Source organism: Octodon degus, unplaced genomic scaffold, assembly GCF_000260255.1.
Source record: "Octodon degus isolate 3935 unplaced genomic scaffold, OctDeg1.0 scaffold00004, whole genome shotgun sequence".
Taxonomy (NCBI): domain Eukaryota; kingdom Metazoa; phylum Chordata; class Mammalia; order Rodentia; family Octodontidae; genus Octodon; species Octodon degus.
In genome coordinates, this window is record NW_004524580.1 from 25,041,446 (window position 1) to 25,057,703 (window position 16,258).

General features: G+C 41.3%; 1 protein-coding gene across 1 annotated transcript in view; it reads left to right on the plus strand.

The window, feature by feature from the left end:
• Cfap54 (cilia and flagella associated protein 54) overlaps positions 1-16,258 on the plus strand; it is a 353,322-nt gene that overhangs the window by 214,441 nt on the left and 122,623 nt on the right. The window contains exons 52-57 of the mRNA XM_023716586.1: positions 600-705; positions 3,225-3,372; positions 4,194-4,351; positions 4,519-4,701; positions 4,809-4,935; positions 13,544-13,699. Of these exons, the coding sequence (XP_023572354.1) occupies positions 600-705; positions 3,225-3,372; positions 4,194-4,351; positions 4,519-4,701; positions 4,809-4,935; positions 13,544-13,699 (878 nt within the window). The remainder of the gene's footprint in view (positions 1-599; positions 706-3,224; positions 3,373-4,193; positions 4,352-4,518; positions 4,702-4,808; positions 4,936-13,543; positions 13,700-16,258) is intronic.

Genomic DNA, 16,258 nt, shown 5'->3' on the forward strand with positions numbered 1-16,258 from the left:
CTGCGCTCTGGGTCTGTTCAGGATCCCGCGGCCTGGGTCGTCTCACTCACTCACCGGGCCTGCGCTCTGGGTCTGTTGGAAGTTTCTTGATTTGGCACAGAGTGAACTTTTATATGACTGATATGTAAACTCTTCTTCATGTTTATTTTAGACAATTTTTATTGTTATATTCATTTGTTTGTAAATAATTTTATACAATATGCAATCTATTATGCATGTATTATATATGTATGTATCCTGTTATGTATTCATTTCAGAAATATTTCTCTAATTCACTCTGTCTAAAAAAATGCTTTTGTAACCTAAACCAAATACATATTTCAAATCAGTGTGGTAAAGAAAAGCAAAATTGTGTGTATCAAGAGACATAAAACAAAGGAAAATATAAACATAGACACTATAAGATAATAGATAAAAAGGCATGTGAATTGTGATGATGAATGTAAAATTATTGACAATCCATGCAGTTGTGAGCTATTTGGTTGCAAGTGACAGAATCCTAACCTAAATTATTTTTGGAGCAAGATATTTAGGAAATAATGTAAAATGCTACAATAATATATACTTTTACACAATAATGTATATATTCTTCCTTTTAGTGCTGCAATAGTATATTCCACACTTAAACTTCTCCAAGATTCAAAACTTTTTAAAAAGAAGGTAGCACATGAGGAGGTCGAGAATCCCATCTCTTCAGGAACTTCTGTACGTATGAACATAACTCATGTATACTGAAGGCTGAAATTTTGGGATGAAGTTCATTATCTTCAAATTTTTAGATAAAGTTATCTAGAACAATTCAAGGAACAAAAATAAGAAGAGAAAACATTTTATTATCTTTCATTGTTATGAGTATTCCAAAACTAGATCACCATGGCAGGCCGGCCAAATAGCTCAGTGGATTAAAGCACCTGCAAGCAGGTACAGGGGCTGGGGGTTCAGTCCCCGGGCCTGCCATGCCAGCCCCAACTCCAGGGTGTGCTGAGATGGCAATTGAGACTGGATGTGGTGGTACGCACCTATAATCCCAGCTCTTGGGAGACTGTAAACAGGCGATTCACTATGAGTCAGATCTAGTAGTGAGACCCTGAACACCCTGTAGACCCTTCTCTAAAATACAAAAAAAAAAAAGATCCCCAGACATTGACAGATTAATGTTTATCCTTACGGATTATATATTATGATACATTATACATAATAGCTGTTGGCATCCTATGAAATTGTTTATTTGGGTGAGCAAAGAGGGTAAAGTAGGAAAAACATTGAATTTAGAGAAAAAAATCTGTACTTACATTTAATTTATGCTACTTATTAACTGGAATGCCTTAACAAAAATCTCTTGATTTTTTATAACATTTTTTAAAAACATATTTAGTACAGGGTCTACAGGGTCTCACTACACAGATCAGACTCATAGTGATCCTCCTGTTTTCAACCTCCCAAGTGCTGGGATACAGGTGTGCACCACCACGCTCAGTCTCAGTCACCCTCTCAGCACGCCCCGGGGGCAGGGCCGACACAGCATGCCTGGGATTGAACCCCAGTCCCCGTGTGCTGCCTAAGCAGGTGCTTTAGTTGCTGAGCTATGTGCCCAGCCCTCCAAAAATCTCTTTAACTTTTTAAATAAAATAGTGACCTTATTTTTGAACTGATGGAATTAGATATGATAATCATTGAAATTCCCTCAAGATATATCATTGCGGTAAGCCTAAAATGATCATACTTGCAAAGAAGTTGTATCATGTTCTTCCTTTAGCTTTTGAGACTTTGACCTGGACATTAGCTGTAACTCGCCTGTGCGATTTACTTTGGATTCCTCATAGTTAGAGTCCTTTGCATTTAAGCCTCAAAGTGTATTTGATAATTGTTCACAAATCCTGTGATTGGGCTTTGATAAGACTGCATAATTTAATAATACAGGGTTGATTAGGATTAAAATATAAAGATTCATCACGTAGAATTCTTCCTCATTATTTCAAGCCTCGCTAATAAGAATTGTAATATCCAACAACATTACAAATTAACAAAACTAATTGTTCTAAATAGAGACTCATTTCTAACTATATTAAAACTAATAGCAATACTAAAAAACGATTAATTCTAAAAGCAGATTTAGGACATTAGTTATTGACCAGTAATGATTATGCTTCTTAGGGGACATTTGGAAATCCCAGAGATATTTGATAATTGCGAGTAGAGAAAGTGTTACAGGCATCTACCGGTTAAAGGTGAGAACTGCCAGGATGCACTGTACAGTGTTCTGCCCTGTAATGTACAGGACATTCTCCCCCATGCCATAGCAGTTGCTGTCTGGTTCAAATGCCAGTCAGTGTCTGAGGCTGAGAAATCCTGATTGGAAGTGGAAGATGCTTTCCGTGAGTAACAGGCGAAGCAGGCTTGAGAGGTTAAGTTTACCGGTGGTCACTTTCCTCCCATGATGGATGTAAACACTGAAGTCCAGGAGTGCTTGCTTCACCCCATCCTGCTTGTGGCCTCTGTCACCAGGGACAGCTTACCTTTGTCTTCTTGTACGTCCCTTCTGTGTCCACCTTCTGTCCCTGCTAAGTCCTAGTAGCTGCTCCTGGGTAGCAGGTGTTGCAGACTGGTTGGATGATGAGCTGCAATAGAGGCGTGGCAGGGAATTCTAGAAGAAATACTTTTTTTCCCCTAAAGTCTTTGAAGTTCCCCATGCCTATGCCTGACCTCAGCTCTAGGCTGAATTTTTCATCCATGCTCCCATTCTTTTTTTTTTTTTTTTTTTTTTTTGGTGGAACTGGGAATTGAACTCAGGCCCTTGTGTGTGCCAGACAAACACTTATTCTGCTGAGCTATCTCCCTGGCCCCAATGCTCCCGTTTTTGACCTACAAGAAAACCATTCAAACGTAGACATCATAACACACTGCACATGGGAAGGATACTTCCTTCACACTTATATTTAGGGGTGGATTTCAGCTACAATGAAAAGAGAGAATTTCAAATTAATTTAGATACTAAAAGGAAAATACCCAGTAGTTCCTTCCAGCAGATCCAAGGGACTGTGGATGATTGATTGATTGATTGATTGATTCTGTATATTTTATGGGACATGCAAGAATAATTCCTGAAGTTAAAAACTTACTACTGTGAAATAGTACTAGATGCATCTCTTGACTTACACTTAGCCTCAGATAAGAACTTTGACATTGCTAAATGGGAAAATGATCACCATTTTAATATTGTTTAGGTCACAGAAAACAAAGATGACAGTGTGTTTTTGGACCCCATTTCCTTGAATGCCCGAGAGTATTTCAACATCCACCTGTGGCTGCGGTGCCGCCTCGCACTTGTGACTGCGTTTGTCGCGCAGATTCGAGGCATTGGAATTGTGAAAGGTACAGACGTCTAGTTTTCTGAATCAGTTGTTTTCATAAAAGTGCATGCAGGTGAAGGGGTTTTGTTAGATCTATTGTATTACGATGTTCACATGTTCTGATTTTCTAGCTTGAGCTATTTGTAGAATTTAAAATCCAGGTGATTTAGTGAGCGCAGTCATTTCTGACAGTCCTTTGTATTGGTAAAAGTAGTTAGGGGACCATGGATATGTGGAAAACAGCCAGGAGACTTCAGAATCCCTGTATATCTGCAGCTTCTCTTGTCATTCCAGAAGGTGACAGTGTCAGGGTGAAGGGTGCAGATTGTGGAGCCACCGAACTTGGCTTCACATGCTGCTTCTGCCAGTTCCTTGCCACACCTTTCTTGGCTGAGTCTCTGCTCTCTTTTCTCCGTGTTCTACTTTGTAAGATATAGGTAATTTGACCTGTTTCCTAAATTATTGTCAGTATTATGTGAGTCAAATAATAAATCTATTATTATTAGCTAATAATGGCCTGGCATATATATTCTTACAGTAATGAGTAAGTATCTGTTTTTTTGCCCGTCTGTTCACCACTTTTCTATCCATCTTCTAAATCAAATTATTTCATGAGATAATATTGTTACTTTTGCAGCACTGGACTATTCTAAAGTATTCCCCTCAACTCACAACACATTTCTTTTCAATGTTTCATGGAGTGTGTATTTGTTTTCCAATCTGATATCCTCTCGTTCTTCAACCTTATTCAGTCTTCCTGTAATGAACATTGGGAGCATCATCCATTGGTGTATGTTGTTGTTTTCTCGATGCATTTTAAGTAATCACACTTGTTTATTTTAGAGAATGATATGACAGATTGTTTGAGCCTCATCAAGGAAGTGTGTGCGGAGGCGGCGGGCGCTTACGACACAGAGGTGCAGGCTGAATCTCTGATGCAGGCTGTAACGCTTGGCCTGCAGGAGAAGCATCTAAAGGCAGACATTGTAACAAACCTTCAGGTACAAAGCAAACCTTGCTCGCTTTACGTACGTTTAGGAAGGATGGCATTATGACAGATGGAGAAGTTTAACTTATTTTAGGCACTGAAGGTATGCCAAACAGCCAGCTCTTATTTCTAAGTATATTAGAAATGGTGCTATCAAATAAAATACTTTTGTTTTAATAGGATATAATACATTTGCTTGAAGGAAATGAATTTATTTCTCCCCGATCTTGGCTAACCCTGGCAAGAAGCCTCGTCCTATTAGATGACCTAACAAAAGCTGAAAAACTCAAGCAGCATCCTTCCTCTTCGAAAACAGAAATATTAAAATTTTTGACTCAGGCCCACAACATTCTTATTGAACAGGTGAGAATGACTTTGTGTCCAGAGAGCTTAGAAAACTGACTTTTCGCTCTCTTGTCTTATTCCAAGCCACAATAACTAAGTTTTTTATGACAATGTTTCTTTTATAGATGCTAACTTTTGGAGAAACAATTGAATTTCCTTTATTAAATACTGAATATGCAAATCCATTGCAGCCTTTGAAAAATGTCTGGCTTCCTCATGTCATGCTGTTGGCCAAAATAAAAATGAGAATTGGTAAGAATTTTGCAGCATGTCATATTGATACATAACTTTTTAAGTTATTTGCAGGCAGCCTATCATAGGACTGTATTTAAAAGGGGCAAGGTTTGTGAAAGTAGGCTCCATTTAGATTCTAGTCACTTGTCAGGTATCAGATTCCTGTGATGTATGGGTGGTCTTTATGTAGAAGTAACATATAGAATTAATTGTAGTAATTATAACAAACAAAGTACTTACTTTGGACTATTTGAATTTTATCCATTTAATCAATCATTTTATTTGAAATAATAAGCATATGGCCTACCTAAAATTTCTTATACATTTCAATAACTTTAATAGAAAAGTTCTGCAAAAACAAAGTACAACTGCATTTCTTACATAACATTTAAGAACATTTCTTGTCTACTAATCTATTTAAAAATCAAAAATTTTTACATTTCTAATAAATTGGCAAAGAAAGGTTTTGGAAAGAAACATGTACAAATGCTTTATACTTTGTAGTTATAATTGATGCTGTTAAGTATTTATATCTTTATAAACACTTAATGTCTAGGAAGAAAAAACCCAAGTTGTTTTGCATTTATCTAGGTAGTCTTCATTTTTCCAAGCTCTAATGACTTGTTTAGAAAGTTTTAAGACCTGAACTGTGTCCGACAGGTGTGGGACCTAGCCCGAGCTGGAGGCACAGCCTCCGCCCCCCAGTGCACAGTGGCTGGCACTGTTCATAGTTTTGCTGGTGATGGTATTTCACATGCAGGTGTGTGGTGCAGCCTGCGGACCGTTCGGGCCTTCCTGCTCTCTGCAGCTGAGCGCTTCAGGAGACCCCTCTGATCAGTCTGGGTTGTGGCCCAGCTTCCTTCTGCGCTTGTCCTTTGTCAGGGAGCAGCTTCCCTCTCCCGGAGCCTCTCGGCTCTTGGTTCCTGCCTCTTTCCCAGCGTTCCTGCCTCTTCCCAGCATTCCTGCCACAGTGCTTTGACCTTCTCTCCATTCTGTAGGCTGTTGAGTGAACATTTCTTTCGTGTTTCTCACTGTTGGGGCACCGAGCTGATATTTCAGACAGTTGTCCTCTGCACTCAGCAGGTGAGTGGTGCGCCATCTCAGCTCACTATCAGAACCCCGGGGTGTGGCCTTTCCCCTCAGGATTCAGTACATGCTGTTCTGCCATTTCTGTCTGGGCGGTGTACATGGGTGAACGTGAGGTCTGTAGGGCCACGCTGACCTTTCTCTTAGATGGTGAGAAATCTGTTATCATCCAGAGACCTTCCCTTCTCCCTTTGTAGTTTAGCACACTTGCTAGAATATCTCTGGCTGCGTGTCTTATCTTCCTATGTCTAGAACCCAGGGATCTCTTTCAAGCTGCAGGCAAACCTCTACTCCTGGGAAAATTCCTTCAGGCTAACTTGTTCTCTGGTCACTTTTTCTGTTCTTTCTTCTTCATCCACTCTACTGCAGCTGGAGTCAGCCTGCCTAAACGTGTGATTTACTTTGTATCTTAGTTTCCCCATCAAGAGTGGGGATATTTCAGTCTGTGTGAGCTGCTGTAACAAAATACCCTATCCAGTATTTTGTAAATAACAGAAATCCATTGCTAGCAGAAGTCCAAGATCAAGGTTTAGTACCTGTGAGGGCATTCTCTGCTTCATAGGTAGTACTTTCTCTATGTTCTGCATGATGGAAGGAACAAACATTCTCCCTTGAGCTTCTTACATCAGTCCCACTAAAGAGAGCACCTAATTCCCTATCAAAGTTCCCACCTCTTAATCCCATCATGATGGGCATTAGGTTTCAGCATATGAATTGGGAACTGGAAGGACACAGATTTTCAGACATAGTAGGGATAATAATGCCACTTAGCTACTGGAATTGTCAGGAAGATTAAATCAGTAAAAGGCCTAGATTAATGCCTGGACTACCATCACCATTATTAAGCACTGAGGAATATTTATATGTCAATCTACATCATCTTCCAAGTTTGCTATATTTTCTCTTAAATTTCCATTTATTTTTGCCATCAGCGATTAAAGCTACTTTTGTTTCTTCTTGATCTTTCTGGTGATAATTCTGATTTCAGCACTGACTAGAATCTTCTCAGTTGACTTTGTTTAGATGAGCTTTTAGGGAAGGCCATTGGGCCACAAGGGTGCAGTGGCAAAAGGTGATGCTAAGAGGTGAGCCTTGGTCACCAGAGGCGGGTCAGTGGACAGGACCGCAAGAGGCAGTCTCTTCCTTCCTAGCTCCTCGCTTCTCTCACTGCTCCCTGGCTGCCATGACCTGGGTGTCTTGCCTGTGCCGAGCTCTTCTGCTGTGCTGTTTCTTCTTTGGAGGTGGCCATCATGGGTGGCAGTGAGAGCGCAAACCTCTCTTCTTTACAGTTCGGGTCCTGGTATTGTGTTTCTGACAAGGAAAGCAACCAAGGTGTTCTCTAGAAGTACTTTCTCTTTTTGCTTTTCTTTTTACATCAACTTCACATTGAATCCTTCAGCTGCTTGTTCATTTTTTAAAAAAATAATTTTATTGAGAAACAAATAGTAATGAGACAGTTTCAAAACCAATTATAGGACAGTTTCAATAATTAATACATTGCATATTGTTGTCTTCTTAGTGGTTATTCATAGTATAAGGTGCAGACATGATATCCTGTCCACGAACACTATTAGAACAAATCTTTCTATACATTGAATTAAGAAAAAAGTAGCTGTATGTCTAAACTATTTGGAATATACAGATACAAAATGGTCGTTCATTTGTATCCTCTTTTTTGTTTAGTTTTATCAGAGAAGGGTATTCCATTGTCATTTAAATATTGTAGGTGCGTGAACTCATCAAAATATTCCATATATAGTCCAGGAGTCCATAATAGTAATGGGTTTTCCATAGGACTGGCTATGTCAGAAGTTGTTGACTTGACATTAACTTCTGAGGATAACCCACTACTATTATGGACTGCTGGACAGTGTTGGATTGTTTTGCTGAATTCAAACAGCTGTAGTATTTAGGTGCCAATAGAATGCCCACCTGTGACAGGACTAAACAAAAAAAGGAGATACAAAGGAAGGACCATTTTGCATTTGTATATACAAAATAGGATAGATATACAGCTTCTTTTGCTTAATTCAGTGAGAAGAAAGATTTGTACTAATAGTGTTTGGACAGGATATCCTGTTTGCTTCTTGTGCCGTGGATAACCACTAAGAAGATAACAATGTACAATGTATTAATTATCAAAACTGTCCTATTAATCAACTTTAAAACTGTCTCATTGATATTTGTTTCTCAATGAAATAAAAAAATCCAAATCCAGACAGAAGTTGTTGACTTGAGTGTTTTACAGCTCAGCATATTAATGTGGCTTTACTTTTTATACTTCATTTTTACACTTTTCTGTTGGATGGTTAAGACCAAGATAAAGCAAGACCTATATAACAAGTAATATAACTTTTGTATCTGACACGGTCAGTCAGATCCCCGCAGGATTTATCCTGAAACCCTGTACTGTGGTTTGTAGATCCTTTGTCAGTGTCAGCCATGTGGATGAGTCACAGCCATTGCTTGACCAATTTTCTCTCCATGTGACTCTCCTAGGCAAACTCTACATCATTGGTCATATTCCTTTGTGGCCCCATAATCTCAGCACGCTCCAGGGATGGGGCTGGCCAGGATGGCAGGCTGGGGATTGAACCCTGGGGCCCCTGTGACTACCTAAGCAGGCACTTTAATCCTCTGAGCTATCTGGCCAGCCCTCAGTTGTTTGTTTTTGCTCGTGCTGGCTGCTATGGTTCTGCACTAGACTGATCCTTTTGTTTTTCATAGTTTAGATGGTGGGCACAAGTGCTACTTCTGCCTCTGTCTGTTGATTTTGTTCTGGCCTTCAAGAGTTTGATTCACTGTTGAGGCACCAAAGGAAATTGCAAAGGCTCCATTCTTGTTCTCATGAGTCAAGAGGACCCTGGCCGCTGGCGCTGGCCTCATGGCTCCTGGGAAAGCCAAGGAGGCCAGCAGGCAGAGCTGTCCTTCCCTGAGACTTACATACATCGTTCCATGCTCTCTCCAGAACACTGCCTGTGATCTGGGACTCAGGACTTCCTGCATCTGTCAGACTCATGCCCAGCTCCAAGTTCAGGAAGGTTGCCACTTTGAGGACCCTCTTGCTTCCTGTATCCTCGGCTGCTCAGCCAGGGGGAGATCATGGTGGAGCTGGACTGTGAAAAGAAGGCAGCAAGGATACACTCAAGAAATATCTGTCCTGAGTCTTCCCTGCTCTCCCTTCTGCTGCCCTTTTCATTATTAATACAGGTCCTTGTTACTATGATTATCTTTGTTACCATCTTGTCACTGACACAATACTCAACACTCACAACTTAGAGGAAAGATTCTTTTTTTTTTTTTTCCCGCAGTACCAGGGATTGAACTCAGGACCCTGCGCTTATCAGGCAAGCGCTTATTCTACTGAGCTATCTCCCTGGGTCCTGAAAGGTTCATTTTGGCTCACAGTTTGTAAATTTCATTCCATAATCAGCTGGCTCCAGGGAAGAGCAGCACGGTAGATGGCACAGTGGGCAGGAAGCAGAGTACGATGGGCGGAGGGGAGACAGCCACGTCATAGCGACCAGCTCCCCCAGCCAGGCTGCACTTTCCAACTTGGTGTTTAGGTCTTAACTTGCCAATGAGCTGATCCACCACTGAGCCGCACACCCTGTGACCTGGTCACCTCCCTGAAGCCCCACCAAGAGCATGTAAGGATTGGGGGGCACTGAGATCTGAGCCAGAACAGTGCTCCTCTGGGCCAGGAATCTCGTTACCGCCCCACTCTGTTGTTTCCGCATTTGCCAAGTCAGCCCTGTTGACTTGGCCTCTCCGATTGCTTCCAGCTCACTCATCTTGTCAGAGATGCTTTCTCTGTATTTTTAGTCCACAATTTCTCCTGTTATCAGGACGTTTGATTTCTACATAAGCCTAAAGGACAGACTGTATAAAATCAAATATGTTCTCTGACTTACTAATCTTGAAGATGTGTCACCGCTCAGTGACAGTGCTGTTGCTGTTTTTCAGACTCATTTGAAGCTGAACAGCTTGCTTTCTGGTATATTATATTAAATACAGACTTTGAAAACAAACCCAAAAGCAGCTTTTCTGTCAAAACAATGTTAGTTTCAAGACTTCGTTTTCACAGAGTTGATGTTTATTGGAGAAAGGAACATTTTAATATTATGAAGCACAAATTCATCTGTGACTTGAATTCTTGACAGTTTTTTTTTTTTTAATAGTATAGATTGCATCACAGGAATGGAGCTGCTTAAATTTTATTTTTTGCAAAAGCCTCCGATAGCCAATGGCATATTGATATTATTTTTGCAAAATAAAAATAAGCACCATGGTTATTTATTTTCCCATTAATCACCTTACCTTGAACTACCCTTTTTAGATAGAACGGTAAGGGCCAGCTAAATAGCTCAGCAGATTAAAGTGCCTGCAAGCAGGGTCAGGGGCCGGGGTTTGATCCCAGGGCCTGCCATGCCAGCCCCACCCCCATGGCATGCTGAGGTGATAATTGAGACTGGGCGCGGTGGTGCACACCTGTAATCCCAGCTCTTGGGAGGCTGTAAAGTGGCGGATCACTACAAGTCCGATCTAGTAGTGAAACCCTGAACACTCTATAGACTCTTCCCTAAAATTAAAAATAAATAAATAAAAATAGATAAGGTCTGAGGAGATAGCTCAGTAGAATAAGTTCTTGCCTGGCAAGCACAAGGGCCTGATTCAATCCCTGGTTCCACCAAAAAAGAATAAAAAATAAAATAGAAAGGTAAATTACAGCTTGCAAATAGAAGGGAAGACATTTCCTATATTCTTTCAGTCAGCAAATATTTGTTGAGGATCATTTATGAGTAAAAATGATATTGGGGACTGGGAATACAGTTGGGAGCCATCTTCCATCTCTGTCATTCAGTCTACTTGGATCTAGTTGATGAGGAGAGAGAAAATATTTACTTAATAATTCTAATTGTAACAAAAATCTAGAAGATAACTCAAATATTGCTGTCATATATTGGTACTGCCTTATCTAGTACTAACATATATCATGTATTAAATATCATTATACATAAAATACACAGCAGTGCCATAAAAATATTTGACATTTTTTGTCTGCTATCAATAAACAACTGTGGTATAATTTGAAACAATAAGTGCAAGATTTGAAAATGAGAGTGTGTACAAACAGGAAGTCATACTGACAAAGAGCAAAGCCTGGCTTTCGTTTCCCTTCTTGCCTGGGAGCTAAATGCAATCGGTCATCCTTGGGTTTAAGCATATGTGCTCTGGAGAGATGTGTACAGATGTCAGCTGCTCCCACGGGGCCCTGGCTGCTCTCCCCTCTCCCCTGGAGCTTCTGGGAGCAGGAGATTTCAAGAGCTCAGTGCTGCCCCCACACCTGGTGGAGGTGGGGAAAAGTGGGGGAAGCCCAAAGGGAGAAGGAAAGAGAGGCTGACAGGCTTCACTTCCTGTCACCCATAGGGCACATTTCTGAAGCAAAGATTTATGAAAAGTGTTTATTTTTTAACTCTTTATAGTGTGATAAAGATTTTGTGTGTGTGTGTGTGTGTGTGTGTGTGTGTGTGTGTGTGTATTTAGTACAGAGTCCATAGCATCTCTACACACGTCCGACTCCTAGTGATCTCCTGTTTTCAGCTTCCCAAGCACTGGCATTACAGGCATGTACCACCATGCCCAGTCTCAATCACAGTCTTAGCATGCATGCCCCAGGGGCCAGGGCTGGCACGGCACATGTCAGGGATCGAACCCTGGTCCAGTCTGCTAAGCTATGTGGCCAGCCCAGGGTATGGTATTTGAAACTGAAAAATTCCAGAACCAAAGGGACCCCAGGCATTTTCTCATTCTCCCATTCATTGTTTAGAAGAAGACGTTCAAGGTTGAAGGTTATCTAGGGAGTTGTTGAAGGCCTCAAATGACAGCGTCACTCCAGTGACTGACTGGGACCCCATATTTCAACCAAGCATCTGTGCTGCAATCCTACATGGCCTTTTGGTCTTTATTTCTTGTGTGTATCCAGCTATCTCAGCCATGTAATATTTGCCCCTGTTTTCTTCTACTCTTTACTCCAACACTTTTTTTTCCCCCTCTTTGAATTTCCAATGAGGCAGTAATCAGCTGTCTACCTCAACAGAATGTTCTAGGGAAAACCTTCACGGACCTTCCCTAGCTACGCATCAGGGCTTCTGGCCCCACCATCACAGCACTCTGTATTTTCCTTGCCACGCAACCAGCCACAAACTATTTTGATTACTCGTCTGGCTGTTCATCTTCTGTATGAATCACTCGGCTCCATGTCCTTGCTTTTAGGGGCTACACAACATTATAGTTTAGGAGGGTGGATGCGGACCCAGACTGATAGGTTGAAATTATGGCTCTGCTGTTTGCTGGCCATGTGAACTTAGGAGATCTTCCGTCAGGTACTCTCCGAGCCCCTGTTTGTCTTCTGTCGAATGAACGCAGTAATGGTGCCCACTTCCAGTTGTGAGCTTTGCGAGAGTAATGCATGTTAAGTACACTGGATGATTCCTGGCGTCTTAGCTTTTGTCACTGTCCTTTCTCATTTTCATTTCATACCTAAGCATGTAGAAAATATGTGTGGAATAAATGTATAAATGTCTTTGAAACAGGCAAATTAAGAAAAGTGCTTCTTCTACCCAATGGCCCTTCCTTTCCTTAAGTGATACTAGTCCTCTACCAGAAGTATAGGGCTGGCCAGATAGCTCAGGGACTAAAGCACCTCTTTAGGGAAGCGCAGGGGACCGAGTTTCCATCCCCATGTCATGCCACCCCCACCCCCGGGCACACAGACTGGGAGTGGTGGCGCACGCCTGGAATCCCAGCACTTGGGAGGCTGAAAGCAGGAGGATCACTATGAGTCTGATCTGTGCAGTGAGACCCTGTAGACCTTGTACTAAATACATTTAAAAAATTAATTAAAAAATAAAAAATAAATTTAAAAAAGTATAGCTTGCAGCCCTTGTCCATGATGAGTTTACTATCAGATTTGGGTGGGAAAGAAATGCACAACAAACCACTACTGTAGTATTTAATAGAATGAAATTTACTGCATATTAATATATGTAAATTTTATTGAAAGCAGAATAAACGTTCAAGATGTTTCTTGCTAATAATCCAACCTTAGGAATATGGAAGTTGTTTTGAAGAGTGCCATGAAATTTTAGAGCTGAGACTTGGGAGTTTCTCATTTCATTTATTTATTTTTTATGTATTTGGTGCAGGGTCTCACTACGCAGCTCAGACTCGTAGTGACCCTCCTGTTTTCTGCCTGCCCAGCACTGGAATTACAGGTGGGGACCACCACATCCGGTCTTTATCTCTCATTTTAGAAACAAGAAAATGTGTTGAATATTTACCACAGATAAGAGTTACTGTTGTTGTTGACTGAAACATTGACCATGTGTTTCTTTAAAACTTTTCTGGGGTACTAAAAACTGAAGACCACCAGAGATCTTAGTAGATGCCAATACTGAGAGGGGTCTGGTGACTCAAAGGCTTGCTGTGACCACTGTTCATTTTATTGCTTTGCTTCCACCCAATCATTTTCTTTTAGGACATACCCTGGCCAAGCAAGCATATTACAGCAATAAAAGGAAGGACTCTTCAAAGTGGGTACCTGCTCTCCATCTTTTTGAGACAGCCTTGCAGCTCTGTAAGATGGCAGCTGTACAGGAATGTGAGGTGGAGGCTGAAATCCTCTTCCAGAAAGGTGAGGTATACTTAGTGTTATTACTGTGAAAACATTGGTAGGCTTTTTTTTTTTTCCGCCCTATTAACAATGATAGCTCAGTGGACTAAAGTGCCTGCTTAGGCAGAGCACAGTGGCCGGGGTTCGATCCTGGCATGCCGCTGCCCGCAGGACACGCTGAGACAGCGATTGAGACTGAGTGTGGTGGTGTGTGCCTGTAATCCCGGTACTTGAGAGGCTGTAAACAGGAGGATTATAGCAAATCTGATCTATGCAGTGAGACCTTGTAGACCCTGTCCTAAAATACAAAGAACAAACAAACAATCCCCCCCAAATCCCAATAAACAATGATCTTCTTGACTGTAAAAATACAGATGTTACAATTGCTTAATAATAACAAAGCACATTAATACTTCTGGCAAAGCATTTTTAGTAAAAGGACATTGATTATTTTTTATATCAGGAAAGAAAGCATTATGAGTTGGGTTTGTTTTTTGCAATATAACTGACCTTCCTTATACAGCGTTTGGAGTTTAATTAAAAAATGTTAGTCTCAGCCATTTGGCTAATGTAATATTACCTGAAAGATGCTTAAAGGTGTTATTTTTCTGCATTCCTTCACTACTTTGCTCTAGGGATGCTCACCACGAGGGCTAGGAACTGTGTGAGGAGCCGACCCGCTGTACCTTCTCTTGGGGTTTTCAAGCATTAGCTAGCTTCCTAGAATTTGTTCCATTAAGTTGTGATAATTATTAAATTTTGTTTTTAATTGACAAATAATAATTACATCTGAGTTTGGGGTACAATGTGATATTTTTATAACTTTATACATCATGGGATAATTAAATAGAGCTGCCTAACACATCCACCCACAGTATTTAGTCTCCTTGTGGTGAGAGCACTGAAAAATCTACTTTCTTAGAAATTTTCAAGTATACAGGGCGTGACTATGGACTATGAGCATCATGCCGTGCAGTAGTTCTCCAGATCTTTCTCAGCTTGTCTGAACAAGACTCTGGCCCACATCGCCCTTTCCCCCTCTCCACGTCCCCTGGAGACCACCCTTCCTCCTCTCTTCTCTCTTAGGTTCCACATGTTAGGTCATTGTGTTTGTCTTTCTGTGCCTGGCTTCTTGCCTTTAGCAAAATGTCCTGGGTTCATCTGTGTGTTTGCAAATACCATAGTTTCTGTTTTCACTCTGAATCATGTTCTATTGTGTGTGCCTGTATGTGTATGCGTCCATTTGTAGGGACAGGAAAATGCGGTGATGTTAAATGTTTAAAAAATGTTGTAGTATGACCTGTTGCCATTAATTCTCCTCAAAATGCTCCCCCTTGCTTTCAAACACACTTACCCATTGTTCTTGCCTCTTTCTTTGTTTTCTTTTTATTTTTGTGGTACTGGGGATCGAACTTGGGACTTTGTGCCTGCCAGTCAGGAGCTTATGCCTGTGAGCTGTCTCCCTGGCCCTCTTGCCACTTTCTGAAGCAGTTCTAGAAGTCCTCTTTCAGGAGGGTCTTTAGGTGTGATAAAACCCAAAATCCAGTGAGCGCTGCTGCAGAGAGCAGTCCTGTGGAAGGGCAGCCTGTGGAAAGCCTCGGCTCTGGCACCAGAAGGCTCCTTGCTCTTTCCCAAAGTCAAATTGACCACGAAGGGGAAACACGTAGAATCCGTGCAGGACCTCGAGGCAGCCCCAGTAAGCCAACTGCAGATGCTCAAGCTGTGCTGAAAGTGAGGGGAAGCACTCCGAGGGGGATTAATGTCAATATATCCTTCACTGTAACATTTTTTAAAAATGTCAACACAGTGTAGTTTCCATTACAGCTCATGTATTTTCTTGTTTTATTTATTTTATTTGAAGGAAAAGAAAATAAAATCAATGATATAAAATTTCAAAACAAGATTGTAGGAGATTAACAATGGTCAGTATATTGCATATTGTTATCTTCAAAGTAGTTGCTCATAAATAAATACACATGCACACACCCAAGATAAGGTAGTTGTACTGCTAATGCTGTTAGTTAATTGAAAGAAAGGGTTTATGTCTATATTGCTTGATCGATTTCCCATGTCTGTGTCCTGCAATATGACCCCACGTACTCACACACACACACACCCCTTATCTGTTCATCGACCAATGAGCTCTCAGGATTATGCAGCGTCCTAGCTGTTGTAACGCTGCAGCGGACATAAGAGCGCAGACATTTCCTTTGATATTTGTGAACTAGGCGGGAAGAGGAAAACATGTGGAGAAAGGAAGCTGGGGACACAGGAAGGGGATGCACAGGACATAGAGAAAGTCACGGGTCAAAGCAGCTGTGCAGAAGCCAAAGGCTGAGTCATTAGTAATCATCAAGAAACTGCAGGAAGTGGCATCCGGGTTCAAGCAAGCGTGGAGAAGTGGGGCTTTCTGTACTGCTGAGGGCAGGGGAAGCCTCGACCCTGAAGCAAAGAGGCCGTGGATCCCACCCCACTGGCGCTTCTCAGCGAGGAGCAACAGAGAGACGGAAGGACGCATTTCCATGTTTCTGAATTTCCAACATGAAATATTTGTTCAGGAGTTCTAAATGATAGAAAAAG